This window comes from Mustela nigripes, chromosome 13, assembly GCF_022355385.1.
Source record: "Mustela nigripes isolate SB6536 chromosome 13, MUSNIG.SB6536, whole genome shotgun sequence".
NCBI lineage: Eukaryota > Metazoa > Chordata > Mammalia > Carnivora > Mustelidae > Mustela > Mustela nigripes.
The window spans coordinates 142,256,222-142,274,709 of NC_081569.1; the positions used below are offsets into that span (position 1 = coordinate 142,256,222).

The 18,488-nt window shown below is 49.1% G+C and overlaps 1 protein-coding gene across 3 annotated transcripts in view; it reads left to right on the forward strand.

Annotated features, from left to right (window-relative positions):
- The window catches only part of TECPR2 (tectonin beta-propeller repeat containing 2), a 98,484-nt gene that overhangs the window by 63,016 nt on the left and 16,980 nt on the right, over positions 1-18,488 (forward strand). For all 3 annotated transcript variants that reach the window (XM_059374031.1, XM_059374032.1, XM_059374033.1), the window contains exon 17: positions 7,492-7,640. In XM_059374031.1, coding sequence (XP_059230014.1) covers positions 7,492-7,640 — 149 coding nt within the window. The remainder of the gene's footprint in view (positions 1-7,491; positions 7,641-18,488) is intronic.

Below are 18,488 nucleotides of genomic sequence, written 5' to 3' on the forward strand. Positions count from 1 at the left end.
TGTGTGGCTAGTCTGATAGCAGAGACTTGTCTGAAGGCAGAGGCTGCTCCTGGCAGCTCCAGAAGGTCCACATTAGCCGTAGGAACACTCCCCTGCCACACAGGGTCCCATTTTGATAAATGGACAACCCGTGTTTTTTGTGTGGTTGGTGGTAAAGTTGAATTGTATGAGCATTTAGTGTTTGAGAATTCAACCCCGTGTACTCGTTAGAGAGAAGGGGGAGAGGCACCTGGCTGGCTCAGTCGGTAGTACACGTGACTCTTAATCTCTGACTCATAAGTTTGAGCCCCACATTGGGCTTAGGGTTTACTTCAGATGTGTACATACATAGGGGCGCCTTAAGTGTCTGCCTTTGGCTCCGGTCCTGATCTCACGGTTCTCGGGTCAGCCATGTATCGGGCTCCCTGTTCAGTGGGGAGTTAGCTGCTCCCTCTGCCTCTGTCCCTCCCGCCCCCAATTTGTACTCTTTCTCACACACATGCTCTCTCTGTTTCAAATAAATAAGTAAACTTAAAAAATACACACACATACACACACATACACACGTGTGCGCGTGCCTCTCCAGCAGCCCCTGGCTGCGTCTCCGGCTGCCAGGGGCCTCTCCCCATCCCATGAAGCAGGCCGGGCTCTGCTGCTGTCAGCTTGTGTGGCCCCTGTAAGGCACCGTATAGGAGGACCGTCGTTCTTTTGTCTGGCACGGCCCCGGATAGAATCCGGCTTAAATGGGGGGAGGTTGGCACTCAGCTGCAGAAGCAAACTGTCCCGAGCTGGGGATAGTCTAGGGTCGTGCCCAGTTCAGCAGCACAAATACTAAAAATAGGAGTTTCCTGGGGACATTTGGATGACCTCATCCCTTGTCCTTTGAGCCTAATCCCAGCCCTGGGGCCATCACTTTCCAGCTTTTGAGGATTTACCAGCCACCATTACTGACAGTGACAGACCAGACAAAGCTGTGGCTGCTCATGGCCCTGGGTGCAGTGATGGGGGGCCCTCCTGCCTGTCCCAGGAAGCCTTGCCACCATCCAGAGATCTACTGGCCAGGGCCTTTCTCTCGCAGCCCCAACCAGACCCGTTTGGAAGATGTTGCCGGTTCCTTCTGTAGGTCCGAAGGCCGGGGCACATGTGCTCTCCCACCACTGAATCTTTTTTTTTTTTTTTTTTTTTTTTAAAGATTTTATTTATTTATTTGACAGAGAGAGATCACAAGTAGGCAGAGAGGCAGGCAGAGAGAGAGAGAGAGAGGAGGAAGCAGGCTCCCCGCTGAGCAGAGAGCCCGATGCGGGACTCGATCCCAGGACCCTGAGATCATGACCTGAGCCGAAGGCAGCGGCTTAACCCACTGAGCCACCCAGGCGCCCCACCACCACTGAATCTTGAGGCATGTGGGAGGCCCTGCTCTTCTGCACAGTCTGGGTGAGAGGTACAGCTGCGTCCGTGCAGCGTCCCCTCCCCGTGTGTCAGAGGACATCATGTGCTACAGTGGGCACAGAGTGGGCGGCATCCTGACAGGCCCCAGGGAGCAGGAACCAGCTCTGGCTGGGCCTGCAGGCACTGGGCCCACGGCTCACGGCTCCTTTCTGGCTCAGTCCGGTCCTCCCAGCCAGGCTAGCTGCCTCGATTCCTGCAGGTCTCTGAGTGCCCATTTGGGCTTCACTGGGCTGGTGGCCATTCTTTCCAGGGGAGAAACTCAGCTTTGGTGGGACAAAGCCTCAGTATCAGAGACCTGATCCTGAGCAGGCTCCAGGATCCTGGGCAAGCTGCTAGCCTCCCTTATTTAAACCTCAGCTTCTCCCCTTCCTGATGGGAGGAGCAGCCCCCGCCGCAGAGAGACGATGCAAAGAAGCATCCGGGGTCAACATGAGCTTCTTGGGCAGGTATCCCATGCGGGGTCCCTGTCGAGCCCACATGAGCTGCATCGCTCCCCAAGCCGGCGGGGGCCAACTAACCACGTGCCTGGTGGGGTGATGGTGGGAAGCACAGTCGTAAATTGTTCATTTATCTGGGTCGCTAGCAGACACTGAAATGATAGAGAAAGAATCCTTTCACCGTTTTCTAAACGTAGGAAGATGCAGCATGTCCTGAGTTGGTGGGGTTCTCGTTGGGCAGAGGAGGTGGGAAAGTGCCAGCCTCCTGCTGTGCCGGGGGTGGGGGGGGCAGGAAGAGGCAGGCGAGGACCTCTGGGTGTTGTGTTACTGGGCGCTTTCCAAGGATGGTCTTTGTGGCCCGTGGGACAAACCAGTGAATCCAGTGCTTTAGTAAATTATTATTTAAATGAGGGGATGAAAATTTTAAGTTCAGCTGTGTGCTCGCTGCCCGGACCCCCACGTGGGAGCGCCCTTGGGGGGCTGGCATAAGGCAGCAGGCATCGAACAGTGAGTGGAGAGTGCGGTGACGGAGGCAGCGTTCCTGCTGCCGTGCGTTCCTCATCTGGGTTAACTGAGATGCTTCGTTGTTCTTTAGAAATTGGCCGTGGGAGTGCTCACGGCACCGAAAGGAAGCGCGACCTTTCAGGGCTATGACTGCCGCCGAGGGTTCGTTCAGTAAGAGACTTCTCTTTCCCAAACGTCCTCTTCCCAATATCAACCTTCTCCCACCAGATTCTCCCGGAAAGGGCAGAACACCCGGTGGCTGTTTGAGGCCGGCGCCTCCCTGGCGTGTCTTCCATCTGCCCTGGGGGTCTCCGAGGCTCTCGCCCTCGCTGCCCTCTCTCCACGGCCATCATGTGCGCCCCTCCCCGCCACGGTTGCCAGAGCTGCCTTCCTAAGACAGCTGGGGGGGGGGGGGGGGCAAACCCTCATCACAAGAGAGCGCCATGGTGCGCCTGCTTTGGGGAGGTCCCCGAGGCCGTCACAGCCTGGCCCAGTCTTCGCCGGGCCCGGAGCTATGGGACCGCCAGCCCCCAGCCTTGGCTCTTCCCTGAGTGCCAGGCCCCCTTGGGCCCGGGGCACGCTGACTTTGCCATGGCCTAGAGTGTTCGCCGCTCTCTGTCCTTCCCCTGGCTCTTCTTCCTTCAGGCCTCTGCCGAGACTGTCCCCACCCCACCCCGGCTTCCTTCAGGGCCCTTGCCCCCCACATGCCGAGAGCCCTGCGCCTACTCTGTCGCAGCCTTTGCAGCCTTTTCCGGCTGACCCCATGCGATGACTGCACACACGGGGGGTCCACGTCCATGCCCAGAGGGAAAGTGGTTATTACTGGTAGCTCCTACTTCTAAGTAATTCTGGGACATGAGGGGTTTTGGTTTTGGTTTGGTTTTGGTTGGTTTGTTTTAAGGATTTTATTTGTCAGAGAGAGAGCTCAAGCAGGGGGAGCAGCAGGCAGAAGGAGAAGCAGGTTCCCCCCAACCAAGGAGCCCGACATGGGATTTAATCCCAGGACCCTGGGATCATGACCTGAGCCAAAGTCAGCCATGTAACCAACTGAGCCATACAGGCCCCCTGGGATACGAGTTTTGATCCTGTCTTTGGCCTTGATACTGATAATCACTAATAAAACTGCCTAACAGGCAGGTACAGGAGCCATAATTGGTTAGTCCACCTCCAAGTTGCCACCATCTTGTTCAGGGATGTGATTTCTCTGTGCTGTTCTCTGCAGTCCTGGCCTCCTCTTCACAAGCATCCCGACCCCACCGACATGCAACACGAAAGCCCATCTTCCTGGTGCTGACAGTGAGGTGGGGGGTGCGGCCCACCTCATGCCGGCCATGCCAGGTTCTTGTAAAGTCTGGAATGTCACCAGCTTTTCCATTGCAAGCAGAAATTTCAGTTTTAGGGCGTCTGGGTGGCCCAGTCAGTTAAGCGCAGGTTGTGATCTCCAGGTCCTGGGATCGAGCCCCGCATTGGGCTCCCTGCAGGGAGCCTGCTTCTCCCTCTGCCTCTGCGCCCCCACCGCCACTCATTCTCTCGGAAAATAAATAAATAAATAAGTAAAAACTTTTAAAAAGAAAGAAAAGAAATTTCAGTTTCAGGGATGACTTTTGCAAAGTATCAAGTTATGAATGTGATTTCTGCTCATTTCCTGCTTAAGACCTAACATTGCTCTTTTCTGCCCCTAGTCAAATAAGCAAGTCAGTTGCTGCTTTGAGATTAAATTAAGAGAATTCTTAAATATCTGGCTACTAAACCCAGCTTTAGAGATTGAATATAGAATTTTGTGATCTATTGCATTCCTAGTTTTTGGAAGAAAATTTGCATCATTTAGCAGGTATTTAAGATGCTGGTAACATTTCATTTCCCAGTATACATAAATATGCATTCTGTTAGATGTTGGAATGTTTAACAAACTAATGCAATTTGTAATTTAATTTATCTGGTCACAGCATTTAATGAGGAAATATTTAGCATCAGTTTTTGCCTTCAGGTAACAAATAGAATTATATTAGGCAGTAATTTATGCAGAAAAGTGTTTTATAAATAGTAAAACACCAAATAAATGTTATTTGTTGTCCTAAAATATATGTTGAAAAGTAATTCGAAAGGGAAAATGTCTCCTCTGTTGAATAAAGTAATTAAAACTTTTTTTTTTTTAATAGAAAAAACATCAGGGAAAGGCAAGAAAATTGTAGTGTGTCCGTGTTCATCAAGCTGATAGCATAGTAACGGTCCGGAAATATAATGTTGCTTCTCTGTTGCCATGAACTTGGTTCTGACCTTTGGCTGCAGTCTCCTAGGACTGTGTCCCTTGGGTGGCAGCTTGCTGGTCCTGTGGCAGAGCTCCGTGGCTTCCCTGTGCTGGTCACCACAGTGGGGACAGCTGACAGGCTCCTTGTCAGCTCCCTTATGCCTCAGTTCACGAGTGGCAGGCAGATCGCTTCTGCCCACAGCCATCATCTAGACTGGAGACAGGGCCCACCTAACTCGCAGGGACCGCAGGACGGCGTGGAGCATTTGGGGAGGGCAGGAGTCTCTGGCTCTGTCCTGACCATCACGGCAGAGCAGTGTCTGGAGAGCTCTGTGTTCAGACGGCCCGGGGGTCCTCTGTGAGCTGGAAACCGCCGCCTGCAGTTACCCGTGTTCTTTGATCTGTCTCTTCTGTTCAGAATAAGCTGTTGTCTGTCCTGACATGTATGTTCCAGTCATCTTGACTTTCGTCCTGAAAGGTTATTTCTGTAATACAAACGCGTGTTCTGGTAGCAGTGGTGTTAGTCACTGCTGACAGGGCTGCGTGCCCCGTGTGTCTTTGTCACCACGTAGCTGTTCTCACCGTCCGCTCTAGTAGGGCAGATTGAAGACTCCAGCATAAAATTAATTTTCATTAAACATTTTAATATCAGTATTTGTTTCTCAGCTATTTCTGAAATTTGCTGCTGAAGGTACTGTATTTTGATCGGTACTCGTCTTCCACTGTGGAATGTCAGAGCTCTGGGAAGTCTGCTCGAACTCCCTGCTAAGATATTCTGTAATAGAGTAAGGAAGGAAAAACCCCAGTCAACTTCAGTGCGTGCACAAAGGAATACCGAGAATGGTTTGTGTCGTGGTCAGTTAATACTTTCCAGCTGGTGTCCTAACTGAAGGCACCTGGCGAGATCGTCACGTAGCAGGATCCGTGCCTGGGCTTCAGGGCAGATCCGTGGGCTGCTGTCCGCTCCCAGTGACAACTGGCCGACAGGAGCGCGGCCATGGGACGTAGCTGTGTGACCCTCTCCCCCGCTTTAAAGTCAGAATGGCCCATCCCAATTACAGCCTCAGCAAAAAACAGTCAAGAAAATGAAAAGGCAAGCCACGACTGAGAGAAAAGAGGCACAAAGTGTATCTGACTAAAGACTTGTATCCAGAATATGCAAAGAAAGCCTCGAACTCAGTCACCAAAAGATAGACCATTCGATTTGAAAAATGGGCAAAAGACTTGATTAAGCACTTCACAAAAGAAGATAAGATAATTATGCACGTTATGCCCCATAAGCACATTACCAGATTCTCAGCATCATTAGTTACCAGGGAAATGCAAGTTAAGACCATGACACGATACCTCCTCGCGCCTACTGGAATTGGCGACGTGTGAAAGACGGCAAGACCAGGAGCTGGTGAGGGTGTGGGCCGCGGCACGCACAGCCAGTGGGCGTGCAGAATGGCATGTGTGCACCCCTCCCTGCCCCATGGCCCTGCACGTCCACTCCTAGGTACCACTCGGGCCAAACAACACACACTCGCAAGTCTTGTACAGGAATGACTGTCGCAGGGAGCAGACGTGGCGCAGATGTCCCTCGCCGAGGGCTGGTAGGGTGCCGCGCTGGCGGGCCGTGGGGTGGTGCTCACAACACAAAGAAGCGGCACTGGGGACGGATCCTGCGCACGGTCCACGACTGACCGAAGCCTCGAGAGCGCACCTGTGGTTGTCTCTGCGGACCCCTAGACCGGACTGAACTAACCCCTGGCGGTAGAAATCAGAAGGGTGGTGGGTGCCTCAGAACCGAGGGGATTGACTAGGGGCTCCAAGGGGCGATGAAAGTGTTCTGTAACTTGACAGGACATGTGTTCCCTGGGTCTGTTCACATGTCAAAACTGACTGGGCTGAACATCCGATCCGCGCATTCGCTGGCGTCCCAGAGGCCACATGGCTGGTGTGGGGGAGTCGGGCTGGCCTGACTTGAGACCTTTGCCTCCTGGCTCAGCTGCGTCCTCACCCTGGGACCTTGGGCAGGTCTCTTCGTGTCTGAGTCCCGATGATGACCTTGTGTGTGACCTGAGATAATAGTCCCCGCGGGTCACTGTGGCGGGGCTCCAGGTGAGGGTGAGGCCAACCCCTCGGCCCCACAGCAGTCGCTGGGTCACCACCTGCTGTGCTTCTTGCCAGGCAGACTATTAATCAGGTGTGATTTGCCTTTAAAGCCTCCGCCCATTTCCTTTTCTCTTAAAATTGGTTTCAGGGGCACCTGGGTAGCTCAGTGGGTTAAGCCTCTGCCTTCAGCTCGGGTCATGATCTCAGGGTCCTGGGATTGAGCCCCGCATTGGGCTCTCTGCTCAGTGGGGAGCCTGCTTCCTCCTCTCTCTCTGCCTGCCTCTGCCTACTTGTGATCTCTCTCTGTCAAATAAATAAAATCTTAAAAAAAAAAAAATGGTTTCAGCCCCCAGATGTGTGAACAGAAACATGGAGGTTCTAAGAGACTTAGTGACTTTGAGTGAATTCTCCCCCGGATGAGTGTTTCCGATAAAGAGGAGTGCCCTTCCCGCAGATGCAGAATTTGCTGGTGGTCTGCGCAGACGTGTGGAAGCCACAGACGAGGCCCCCACACCTGCTAAGCCGGCGCTCCTTGGCTCGGGGCCCAGTGCCCACAACGTCCCGACGGCTTCGCCCGTGGGGCAGGCGAGCCACCACAGGGTGCCGCAGGTGGCGGGACAGCCGGAGGCCTCGCTGAGCCCAGACGGCAGGAGCCACGGCAGAGGCAGCCTCACCCTCTTTCTTTGAAGGATAAAATCAAAGTCCATAGATTAAGTGAAGGATTCGTCATTTTACAAAAGTCGTTAGTGTGTGGCCTTTTCCTTTACTTGTCTACAGGAGCTGTAAAACTGACGAGCTTGGCATGTGGCAATCAGCACATCTGGGCGTGTGACTCTAGGGGTGGCGTGTACTTCCGAGTGGGGACCCAGCCTCTCAACCCCAGTCTGATGCTTCCGGCCTGGATAATGATTGAGCCGCCAGTCCAGGTAAGCAAAACCGCGCTGACCACAGGCTGCTCCTCCGGGAGACAGAGGCCGCCACAGCGCAGTTCCTGGAAGCGGGGCCACACCCACTTGCGTAGGCAGGTGGGGGCAGAGGCAGGAGTCCCTGGAAGGGCAGCCCCCCGCGGGTGCTCACTCATTGGCATCCCAGTTGTGGAACTGCGAACTGAACACCTCCTTAAAGGTGATCTAAGTCAGCACTTAAGAGACTTTTCCTCTCAGAATAAAAATAGTTTAACTTCTTACAAAACCAAAATCGTTTTTTAAAGAAATAAAATTGGGGGTACCTGGCTTGTTCAGTCAGTGGAGCATATGACTCTTGATCTTGGGGTCGTGAGTTCAAGCCCCATGCTGGGCATAGAGCTTACTTAAAAATAAATAACTAAGTAAATAAAATTAAAATCAAACAGTACCCAAAAGTATAACAAAGAAATTAAGAGTCACTTAAAATCTTGTTATGGAGACCGTCTATTATTAGCATTTTGTGAGTGCCTTTCCTGTTTCCCAACCCCTCTGCCCTGGCCCCTCCCCAACCCCTACCGTATTTCAGCTTACCGTGTGTCCTACATGATTTTCCTCTTCTCTTGACTGTTCCACCACTCATGTTAGAAGCACAAGCCTGATTTTAGGGCACTATTTAATTACTGTTTAGATCCTTTATAAAGATCTAACGGGACTGGTCGCTATACTAGGTATATTTCTGTTAAAATTTATAATCAGGACCTTGTGATTTCATAAGAATTATCTGCTCCAACTCCTGCTAGTCCCTACTTTGTGACTTGGAAAAAACGAAGTTGCAGAGGTGCCTGGGTGGTTCCGTCCCTTAAGCATCTGCCTTCAGCTCAGGTGATCCCAGCATCCTGGGATCAAGTCCCTCATTGGGTTCCTTGCTTAGCAGGGAGCCTGCAAAAAAAACCCACTGAAAAAAAAAAAAAAAAAAACAGAAAAAGAGTTCTAATTCACGTTTTTCATATTGTATAAATCAGGGGGCTTTATTCACAGAGTTGAGCAACAGTCAGTGTCCAGTTTCAGAACTTTCTCATCACCCCAAAATGAAAATCCATACTCATAAGTGGTTAGCTCCTTTTCTCCTGGAACCTCCCCTTTCCCTCAGCCATAAATCTCCCCTCTGTGGCTATGCCTTTGCCTGTTCTGGATTTGTCTATTTTCTCTACATAGAATCATACAGTATGTGGCTACCTTTGTTGTCTTTCATTTAACGTCATGGTGAGAAGTGCTGTGGCATGTGGTAGCGTGTGTGAGTACATTGTTCCTTTTATAACAGAAGAATGCTCCATCCGTGGAGGGACATGGTGCTTAGCCGTTTGTCAGGCGATGGACATTTGGGTTGTGCCCAAATGTGAATGTGCTGTGAACGTTCGCGGATGAGTATTTGTGTGGAGTTGTGTCTTCAGTTCTGTTGGGTAGAGACCTTTAAAGGGGATTGCAGGATCTGATGGTGAATGTATGTTTTAAATGTTTAAGGACCTGGGCGGCTGTCCAGCTCAGCTGATGGGGCATGTGACTCTGGATCTCCAGGTTGTGGATTTGAGCCCCAAGTTGAGTGTAGAGATTACTTAAAAATAAAATCAAACAAATAAATGAATGGTTTTCTGCACAGTGGCTGCATCATTTTATATCCCACCAGTAAAGTATGAGGGTTCTAATTTCTCCACATCCTCACCAAAAACTTTACTTGCCCATTGTTTTTATTCTAGCCATGCTAATAGTTGTAAAAATGATATCTTCCGCATTTCCCGAATGATTAATGATGTTGAAGATTTTTCCATGTGCTCTTGGTCATCCGTGTATCTTCTTGGGAGAACAATACATTCAGATCCTTTGCTTATTTTTCAACTGGATTATTTGTCTTTTAATTATTGAATTTTAAGAGTTCTTGGGTGCCTGGGTGGCTCAGTGGGTTAATAAGCTTCTGCCTTTAGCTCCGGTCATGATCTCAGAGTCCTGGGATCAAGCCCCACATCGGGCTCTCTGCTCAGCGGGGAGCCTGCTTCCCCCTTTTCTCTGCCTGCCTCTCTGCCTACTTGTGATCTCTCTGTCAAATAAATAAATAAAATCTTTAAAAAAAAAAAAAGTTTAAAAAACAAAAAAAGAGTTCTTTAGGTATTCTAGATACTAGACCCTTATCAGATATGTGCTTTACGTAAGACTTTGCTGATGTATGTACAACTGTTGCCTATTCCAGGGTCATGAAGATTTGCATCTGTATTTTCTTTTAGACATCTTATATCTCTGGGGGCACTGGGTGGCTCAGTCATTAAGGGTCTGCTTTTCAGCTCAGGTCAGGATCTCAGGGTCCTGGAATCGAGCCCCACATTGGGCTCCCTGCTTAACAGAAAGCCTGCTTCTCCCTCTCCCACTCCCCCTGCTTGTGTTCCCTCTCTCACTGTTATCTCTCTGTCAAATAAATAAAGTAAAATAAAATAAGTAAAATAAATAAGTAAAAAAAAAAAGAGAGAGAGAGAGAAAAGTAGTCTTATATTTCCAGGCCTTATATTTATTTTTTTAAGATATTATTTATTTGAGAAAGAGGACGCAAGCAGGAGGGCAGGGAGAGTGGGAGAGGGAGAAACTGGGACTTGAACCCAGAACCCTGGGATCACAACCTGGGCTGAAGGCAGATGCTTAACTGACTGAGCCACCCAGGCGCCCTCTAGCCCTAATATTTAGGTATTTGATTTATTTTCAATTAATTTTTATATGTGGTATGAGATAGATGTCCAAATTCATTCTTTTACACATTGATATCCAATTATACCAGCACCGTTTATTGAAAAGACTTACTTTTACCCATTACATTCTCTTGGAGGTCTGTCAAAATTAATGCATCATAAATTTTTTTAAAGCACCAAAAATTAAGGTTTTTCACTTTTGTTCCATTTCAGTGACCTGTGTATCTATCATTATGCCAGTACCTATATTGTCCTGATTATTTAGCTTTGTTGTAAATTTCAAAACCAGGAAGTGATTTTCCTTTTTCAGGATTATTTTGGTTACTCTGGATCCTTTCCATATGCATATGAATTGTAGGATCAGTTTGTCAATTTCTTTTTTTTTTTTATCTATTTATTTATTTGACAGACAGATATCACAAGTAGGCAGAGAGGCAGGCAGAGAGAGAGGGAAGCAGGCTTCCCACCGAGCAGAGAGCCCAATGCGGGGCTCGATCCCAGGACCCCGAGATCATGACCTGAGCCGAAGGGAAAGGCTCAACCCACTGAGCCACCCAGGTGCCCCCCAGTTTGTCAATTTCTGCAAAAAGAAGTGCCCGCTGGGATTTTTATAGGAATTGTGTGAATCTGTAGATCACTTGGGGGAAGTTTTGCCATTGTCATAGAATTAAATCTTCCAATCCATGAACATGAGCTTCTTTGCACTTACTCAGATCTTCTTTAATTTCCTCTAGCAGTTGTGTGGTTTTCAGAGTATGTGGTTTTTTTCTACCTTTGTTAAATGCACTTCTGGGTCATTTATTCTTTTTGATGCTATTGTGAATGGGATTGTCTTCTCAGTTCCATTTCGGTTTGTTCATTGCTAGGATAAGTTTCTGTATATTGATCATGTATCTGGAAAACTGGGTAGACATTTCTTCTAATAACTCTCTTGTGGATTGCTTAGGATTTCTTCTATACAAAATCATGTCATTTACAAATAGGGATAATTTTACTTCTTCCTTTCCTATCTGGATGCCTTTTAATTCTTTTTCTTGTTTACTTACCCTGGCTGGAGCCTCCTGTACGATGTTGAGAAGTGTCGAGAGCTCGTTTTGTTCCTGATCTTAGGAGGAAAACATCCTTTCTTCCACCATTAAATAATTATATTAGCTGCGCATTTTTTATAGATGCCCTTTTCAGACTGAAGAAGCCCCCTTCTATTCCTAGTTTGTTGAATTTTTTTTTTCCACGAAAAAACTTTGGATTATGTCAAGTGCTTTTTCTGCATCTACTGAGATGATCATGTGGGTTTTTTTCCTTTATTAATGTGAAGTAGTGTAGGGATTGACTTTTGTATGTTGAACCACCTTTGGTTTCTGGGGTAAATCCTGCTTGGCTATGCTGTATAATCTTTTATATATACGTTGCTGGATTTGGTCTCCTGGTATTTTGTCACGGATTTCTGTGTCCACAAGGGAGATTGGTCTTTGATTTTCTTTTCTTGTCATGTGTTTGTCTGGTTTTGCTCTCAAGGTGATGCTGACCTCTTAGGATGAGTCGAGAAGTGTTTCTTCCTCCTGTTTTTTGGAAGAGTTTCTGAAAGATGGGTGTTAATTTTTCTTTAAGCATTTTTACAGCTCCTCAGTGTAAGCCTGGACTTTCCTTAGTGAGATGGGTATTGATTCCTGATTCAGTCTCTTCGCTTGTTCGGGTCCATTTAGAGTTTTCTGTTTCTTCTTGATTGAGTTTGAGTAGTTTGTCTTTCCAGCGATTTGTTCACTTCGCCGCCTTTACATAACTCATCAGTACCCACGTGTTCGTAGTATCCCCTGTACTCCTTTTTCTGTGAGGTTGATAGTTCCGCTCCCTCTCTCATTTCTGATTTTAGTGGTTTGAGCCTTCTCTCTTTTTTCCTTAGTCAGTAGAGCTAAAAGTTGTCAATTTTATTGATCTTTTCAAAGAACGTCTTTTGGTTTTGTTGACTTTTTTCTATTGTTTTTTCTATTCCTGAGTTCATCTGTTTTCACTGTAATCCTTGTTCTTCTACAGCTTGTTGTGCACAGAGTTCTGCTTGCTAGTGGTGTTCCTCTGAGAGTTCCCAGCAGTATTTGTCACATTATCACATGCTATAGAAGACGTAGAATGACCAGAAAGGTGTGCAGAATCCCAGCACGGGGCCATGCGAAGATCAGTGGAGGGCTGCTGAGGGCGAGAGTGAGGTCTGCAGGGTGGGAGACCCGGCTGGTGGTTGTGGGGGGGCGAGGGGTGGTCAGACAGCGAATGCTACCGGTGGTGGGCTCCAGCCAGCCTTGCCTCTCTTGGGGCCTTCTCTGCGTCCGTGGGCCGCTCGGGTTACATCAGAGACTCTGGACCTGCAAATTGCTCTTGTTTTCTCTGTTTAGATTCTAGAATAGCCTCTAGGAAGTGGAGCTCGAATTGGGGAGAGAAAGCCTTACTTGGAGTGCTCGATGGACTGTAGCATCAACAGCTTTGCCCAGGAAAATGGCCAGTAGAGCAAATTCATATGAAAGGGCCTCAGCTGTGCTCTGGATATAGTAACGATTGCTAGATGGGCCGTTAAACACTATCTATTCCAGGAGTCCACTGACTGGAGCCACGTTTTATGACTCAGTTAGCTTTTAGTGCACTGGAGAAGACATTCACTTTCTGTGGACTTTGAAGATTCAAAATGCTTTTCAAATTGGTTCCTGTGGGGAAAAAAACCAGGCTTTGCATTTGCCCAGGCTTTTATACCATGCTTTTTCCGCCCTGAGCTGCCGTAGTCCTGAATTTACCACAGGACATACGAGTCAGGAGTGGCTCTCCCCACTTGGCGGAGGAAGCATGTGACTTGGGACAAACGAGTGACCGGGTGGAAGCACCACTCTTGTGAGTGACCAAGCTGAGACCCGGCCCCGGGCCTGCTGTGCTCTGCCAATCGGCGAGGCCTGCCTCTCCGCAACGGCTGGCACCCACCGCACAGCTGCAGAGGGCCTGATGAGAGGAGTGTGGCAGTGGGGAAATGCCGCTTCCCCTGGAGGGTTTAGAAGGTCAGGGCCATGTGGCTGGATCCGAGCATTAGAGTTTAATGCAGTCATGATCAGCCTTGCCCCGCTTCATCTTACTCGTTCTTCCGCGTGGGCTCCGGGCCAGCGTGTGGAATGTGTTCGCGGTGGACTCAGAGGGAGGCGGGTCGCAGGTGCCGACAGGCACAGTGGGGTGAAGCACCAGAAACCCGTCACAGCTAGCAGTGCCGACTCTATTTCTGTTTCTTTTCTCATCCCCGGGGAAAACCTCCCCCCTAGAGTAGTTTTGGGGTGAAGTTTTCACGAAGTACTCAAAACAAATGACTCAGTTTTCAGACTTACTAACATATGGAAGGATTTGGAGAAAATATTTATAGTTGTGTTTAGGATTTTTTTTTCTTTTTTGGCATTTTTGCTTTAGTGAGAGAATGTTCTGTCCGCATTAGAGGGTAGTGCAAGAGCAAGGTCGGTTGGCGATGTGACATCTCGCCTGACTGTGGGCACCGAGGGCCCCAGGACAAGATGAGGAGCGTCTTGGGTAGGTTTGGCCTACCTCTTCTTTCGCCGTCCACTCGCTGCCCTCCACCTCCTGGTCCCCTCTCAGGACTCCCGAGCAGACTCTGCTCTTTGCTGAACCTGGCGCGGCGCCTCACGTAGAGGGAGGCTGCAGCCCACCCCTCCTGCGTGGGCCACTTACCCATTCTCTGAGGCTCATCTACTCTGCCTGCGCTATGGCCATGTCTGGCAAATGGTCCAACTAATATTTTAAAAATCATTTAAATTCAGTTGCTTTAGGTATTTTTAGCTATATGAACAACAAAACAATGAAATAAGTGTATAAGTATGATAGTAGATGACCCCCGTGAGAGTGCCGTGCTCCAGATCTGCCGGTAGGGATCTGTTGCGTGATGTGACTTTACGCATGAGATCTTTGGAAGAGTTCACACCTAACCACAGGAGAACTGTCGCCCGACAAGGGCTCGCATTAAGAGGAGACCCCCCACCTGAACTGGGCCGCCCATCGATTCCTCAAGATGAACGTCACGTCACTGCAGGACAGCAGAGCAGAGAGCAGGCCGAGGAGGTTTCCCTCTCCTTACCCCCAGTCGGAGGCACAGCTGAGCACCCCCGATGACACTCTCACTCGTACCCTCTGGTGGCACCCACGAACCTGGCATAGGTCACTCTCAACAGGGGACAGAAGGTGGAAGGAGGGGGCACTCCCAACCCAAAGCCAAGTTCGTGGGTACAGCTGAGAATTTGGGGGGTGTTCTGATGGATGACTAGTGTTCTGTCCTGAAATACAAATGCTAGTAGGCCCTCGGGTGAGGAAACCAGGTCCCTATTGCCTCACTGGGGAGGCCATGGGTTAGATCCTTCTCTTGCGAAGGCATGACGCTGTACAGCAAGTCAACCTCGTGCCTCACTGGACTTTCCCCAGCACAGCTCGTCCTCCTCGGGCGGCGGGAGGGGTTTTTCTCTGGGACCGGGGCCCCCGAGCTTCACACGCCAGAGCAGCAGACAGAATCCCATTTGAGAGTCCTGGCTTTGAAGAAAAGAAAGAAAAAGACATTGCTAGTTCCGTGTTTAGCAGCTAGGAGGGCTCTGCCCTGGAGGAGAGGTGTTACAGGGATTTGCCCGGAAGGAGCCGAGTTAAGCTGTGAAGTGTTCATTCAGGGAAATCCCCAAAACTCACCTGTAGGACTCCACAGAGGACTTTCTGTTCCCCTGGAGAAGCAGCACATTGTGGAGTTAAAATGTCAGTTACAAAACATGTTCAGTGATTCTGTTTTCATTGAAAAAAATGACGTATACGCTGAAAACTCTATCCACAGCGGGTGATAATGGGTGTGTCCAGGTGGTGCTGTTGTGGCTGATTTTTTTTCTTCCTTTTGTTTACTGCTGTTTTCCAAAAATCTGGCAGTGAACTTACATTGTTTATGGAATAAGTAGTTCATGACTCTGAATGATCTGAACAAGACTCAGTGTTAGGGAATAATCAAATATGTTCTCAAAGCTGTTTGTTGCCAGTTGGTAGCAGGGTGAACTTGACTCTTCTGCTGGTGCCGTGAGGCTGTGTGTGGTGAGGGAAGCAGGGGCAACACGGGGTTCTGCTTAGCACATCAGTGCAGTGGCCGTGGTTATAAATAATTAAGGATGTACTCTGAAAAGCCATTTAAAATCGTGTCCTGGCCAGGGGTGCCTGGTTGCTGCAATTGGTTGAGCACCTGACTCTTGGTTTTGGCTCAGGTCATAATCACAGGGTTGTGGGATCGAACCCTGCGTCCAGCTCTGCATTCAGTGGGGCGTCTGCTTGGGATTTTCTCCCTCTCTCCCTCTGTCCCTCCTGCTCTGTCTCCCTCCCTGTCTCTCTCTCTCTCAAATAGTAAATAAATAAAATCCTTTCTTATTTAAGAATTTTATTTTAAGGATTTTATTTATTTATTTATTTATTTTTTGTTTTATTTATTTATTTGCCAGAGAGAGAGAGAGCAAGCAGGTAGAGTGGCATGGCAGGCAGAGGCAGAGGGAGAAGCAGGCTCCCTGCCGAGCAAGGAGTCCAATGTGGGACTCGATCCCAGGACTCCAGGATCACAACCTAAACTGAAGGCAGTGCCTTAACCAACTGAGCCACCCAGGCGCCCCAGTAAATAAATACATCTTTTTTTAAAAAATCATGTCCTGCTGAGTATTGATAAAGAGATTTGTTCCCAGTGGAGTGGTGGCCCTAGCGGCTTTGGAGCTGGCCTTTGCCAGCTAGCAGAGGTGACAGCTTGCCCGCAACGACTACAGTTTGTGAGGCTTCCTTATCGTTCCAGTTACAGGAAACTCTAGAGCAGGTCAAACTGGACGGGTCTTGGTGGCGGAAATCAGAACCATGGTTGCCTGGGGGGACACAGGGCGGGGAGGGGGTGATTGGCAGCGGGCTTGAGGCTGCTTCCCCGGGCGATGACCATTGCCGACACTCAGGGACTGGTGTGCCTGGTGTCCATACACTTACTGCGTGTAGCCTCCACCTCAAGAGAGAACTGTGAACTGACATTTACTGTAGTTGGTGATTTGCATGTCGAAGGTTTTGGGAGAAACTCTGCTGATGTCTGCCACGCTCCTTGAGGCCCCTTCAGAAGCGGGGCGGACTCGGCGGACAGACGGACGGGCGGGTCCATGAGAAGGCATGCGCGGGGAGGCGTGGTCGGTAGTGAGTGTACGGGTGTTTCCGTAGAATTCTCTCAGGTCTTTTGTATGTTCCAAAATTGTCATAATAAAGCTCGGGTGAGGGCAGATGGGTATTCCGTCATGTGTGTAAAGTCACCGGCGGAAACGTTAATTCACCTCCTTTACTTTCCAGCAGAGTCAGGAGAACAAAAAAGCCTAAAATATTCCCTCAAAAATACTTTCCATCTGTGTAGAGCAAATACTTGCCTCCAAGAGTGGGGACACAGGGGTCCAGCTGATCTGGGCACCGTGATGAGTAATGCTGCCTCCCTCTGCCATCCCCGTTTTGTCCCAGGCTCCCTCGGTGTCCCCCCACATGTGTGCTCACGCTGCCGCAGGTACCTGCTGCCTAGCACGTGCTCTGCGGTCTGTGAACGCGGCGTGAGCTCTAGAACGTTGTCTTCCAAATGCCCTTCTTCTAGGGAGACTGATAGCTGACATTCATAGGTAGCTCTCTCTCAAGTTAAAATACATGACGCACAGACAAAATACCTTGCACAACCCATGTACACAGGAGGGATCATCACTCGAACATGAAATCTGAAGCTTTCGGCCAGTCAAATAAACTTCTGCTTCCAGCCAGTACAGAGTAACAGGAACCAGATTTACCCTCCTGCCTGAAGTAGCTAAAATCCGGACAGATTGCGTGAAACTGTGGTTTTCAAGACTTTGGATGTCCAACAACGAAGGACAGTGACCTCCTGGGAAATAGAAAACAAATGAGGTGAACCCTATAGCTTTCAGGCTGTTGCAGTGGGAGGGGGACCCTAGGTAGGGGCTGGCCGAGCCCAGCCTGCTCCTTAAGTTGAGGACATAGCACTGGGACCATGGGAAGTGCAGGCAGCAGGACCTTGGGCACAGACTGCGGAGCTGCAGAGGCCCAAAGGGCTTCAGCCCAGGAACTGACCAGGGCCAGAGAACCACCTGGAAGCGGTAGAAGGAGCATGCCTGGGAGCTCAGGCAGAGCCAGGAGTGGTTCCTGATCTCCCCATCCAGAGTAGGAAGCCTACGTCCTAACCATCCAGGATTGGGTTACTCAAGAGCATTTGGCTTCGGTGATGAGGCAAAAATCAGCCCCATGGTCAATGCAACTCTGCTACTGGTGACCAGAGCTTGAAATAAGCAAGAGCTGGAAGGATCAAACTATTTCTGAGTAACTTAGTGGCATCCTAGAACAAAACTCAAGAATATTTATAAATTCTGAAAATACCCAGTACCGACAAGATAAAATTCACATTGTCTTTTTTTTTTTTTTTTAATTGTGTTTATTTGAGAGAGAGAGAGAGCATGAGAGGAGAGAGATCAGCGGGAGAAGCAGACAAGCAGGGAGCCCGATGTGGGACTCGATCCCGGGACTCCAGGATCATGACCTAAGCCTCAGGCAGTTGCTTAACCAACTGAGCCACCCAGGCACCCAAATTCACATTGTCTTACATCTGATCAGGACTCTTCAGGCAAGCAGAGAAACAGAAAAATATCCCCTACAGCGAAAGGAGGGAAATCCATCAACAGAAACTGACCCAGAAATGACCCAGATGATAAAACCCATAGGGTATTAAAACAGTTGTTATAACTTTACCCTTTTCGTTCTAGATACTTGGGGAAAGACTGCATACATTAAGCAGGAAACCGGGGTATATAAAAAAGACCTAGATCACACTTGCAGGGATAAAAATTACAATGTCTGAGATGGAAAATCCTCTACGAGATCGATGACTATGTAGACGTTTCAGGAGTAAAGGTCAGGGAACTCAAAGATGCAGCAGTGAAGCCATTCAGGCTAGAACAGAGAAAGCAAAAAAAAAAGGCTGGAAGAAGCTGAGAGCAGCAGTTAGCGGGGTAACCTCACAAGGCCTAGTTCACACGCAGCCCTCCCCAGGAGGAGGAGCAGGGGTGACTTGCAGAAATACTGCCAA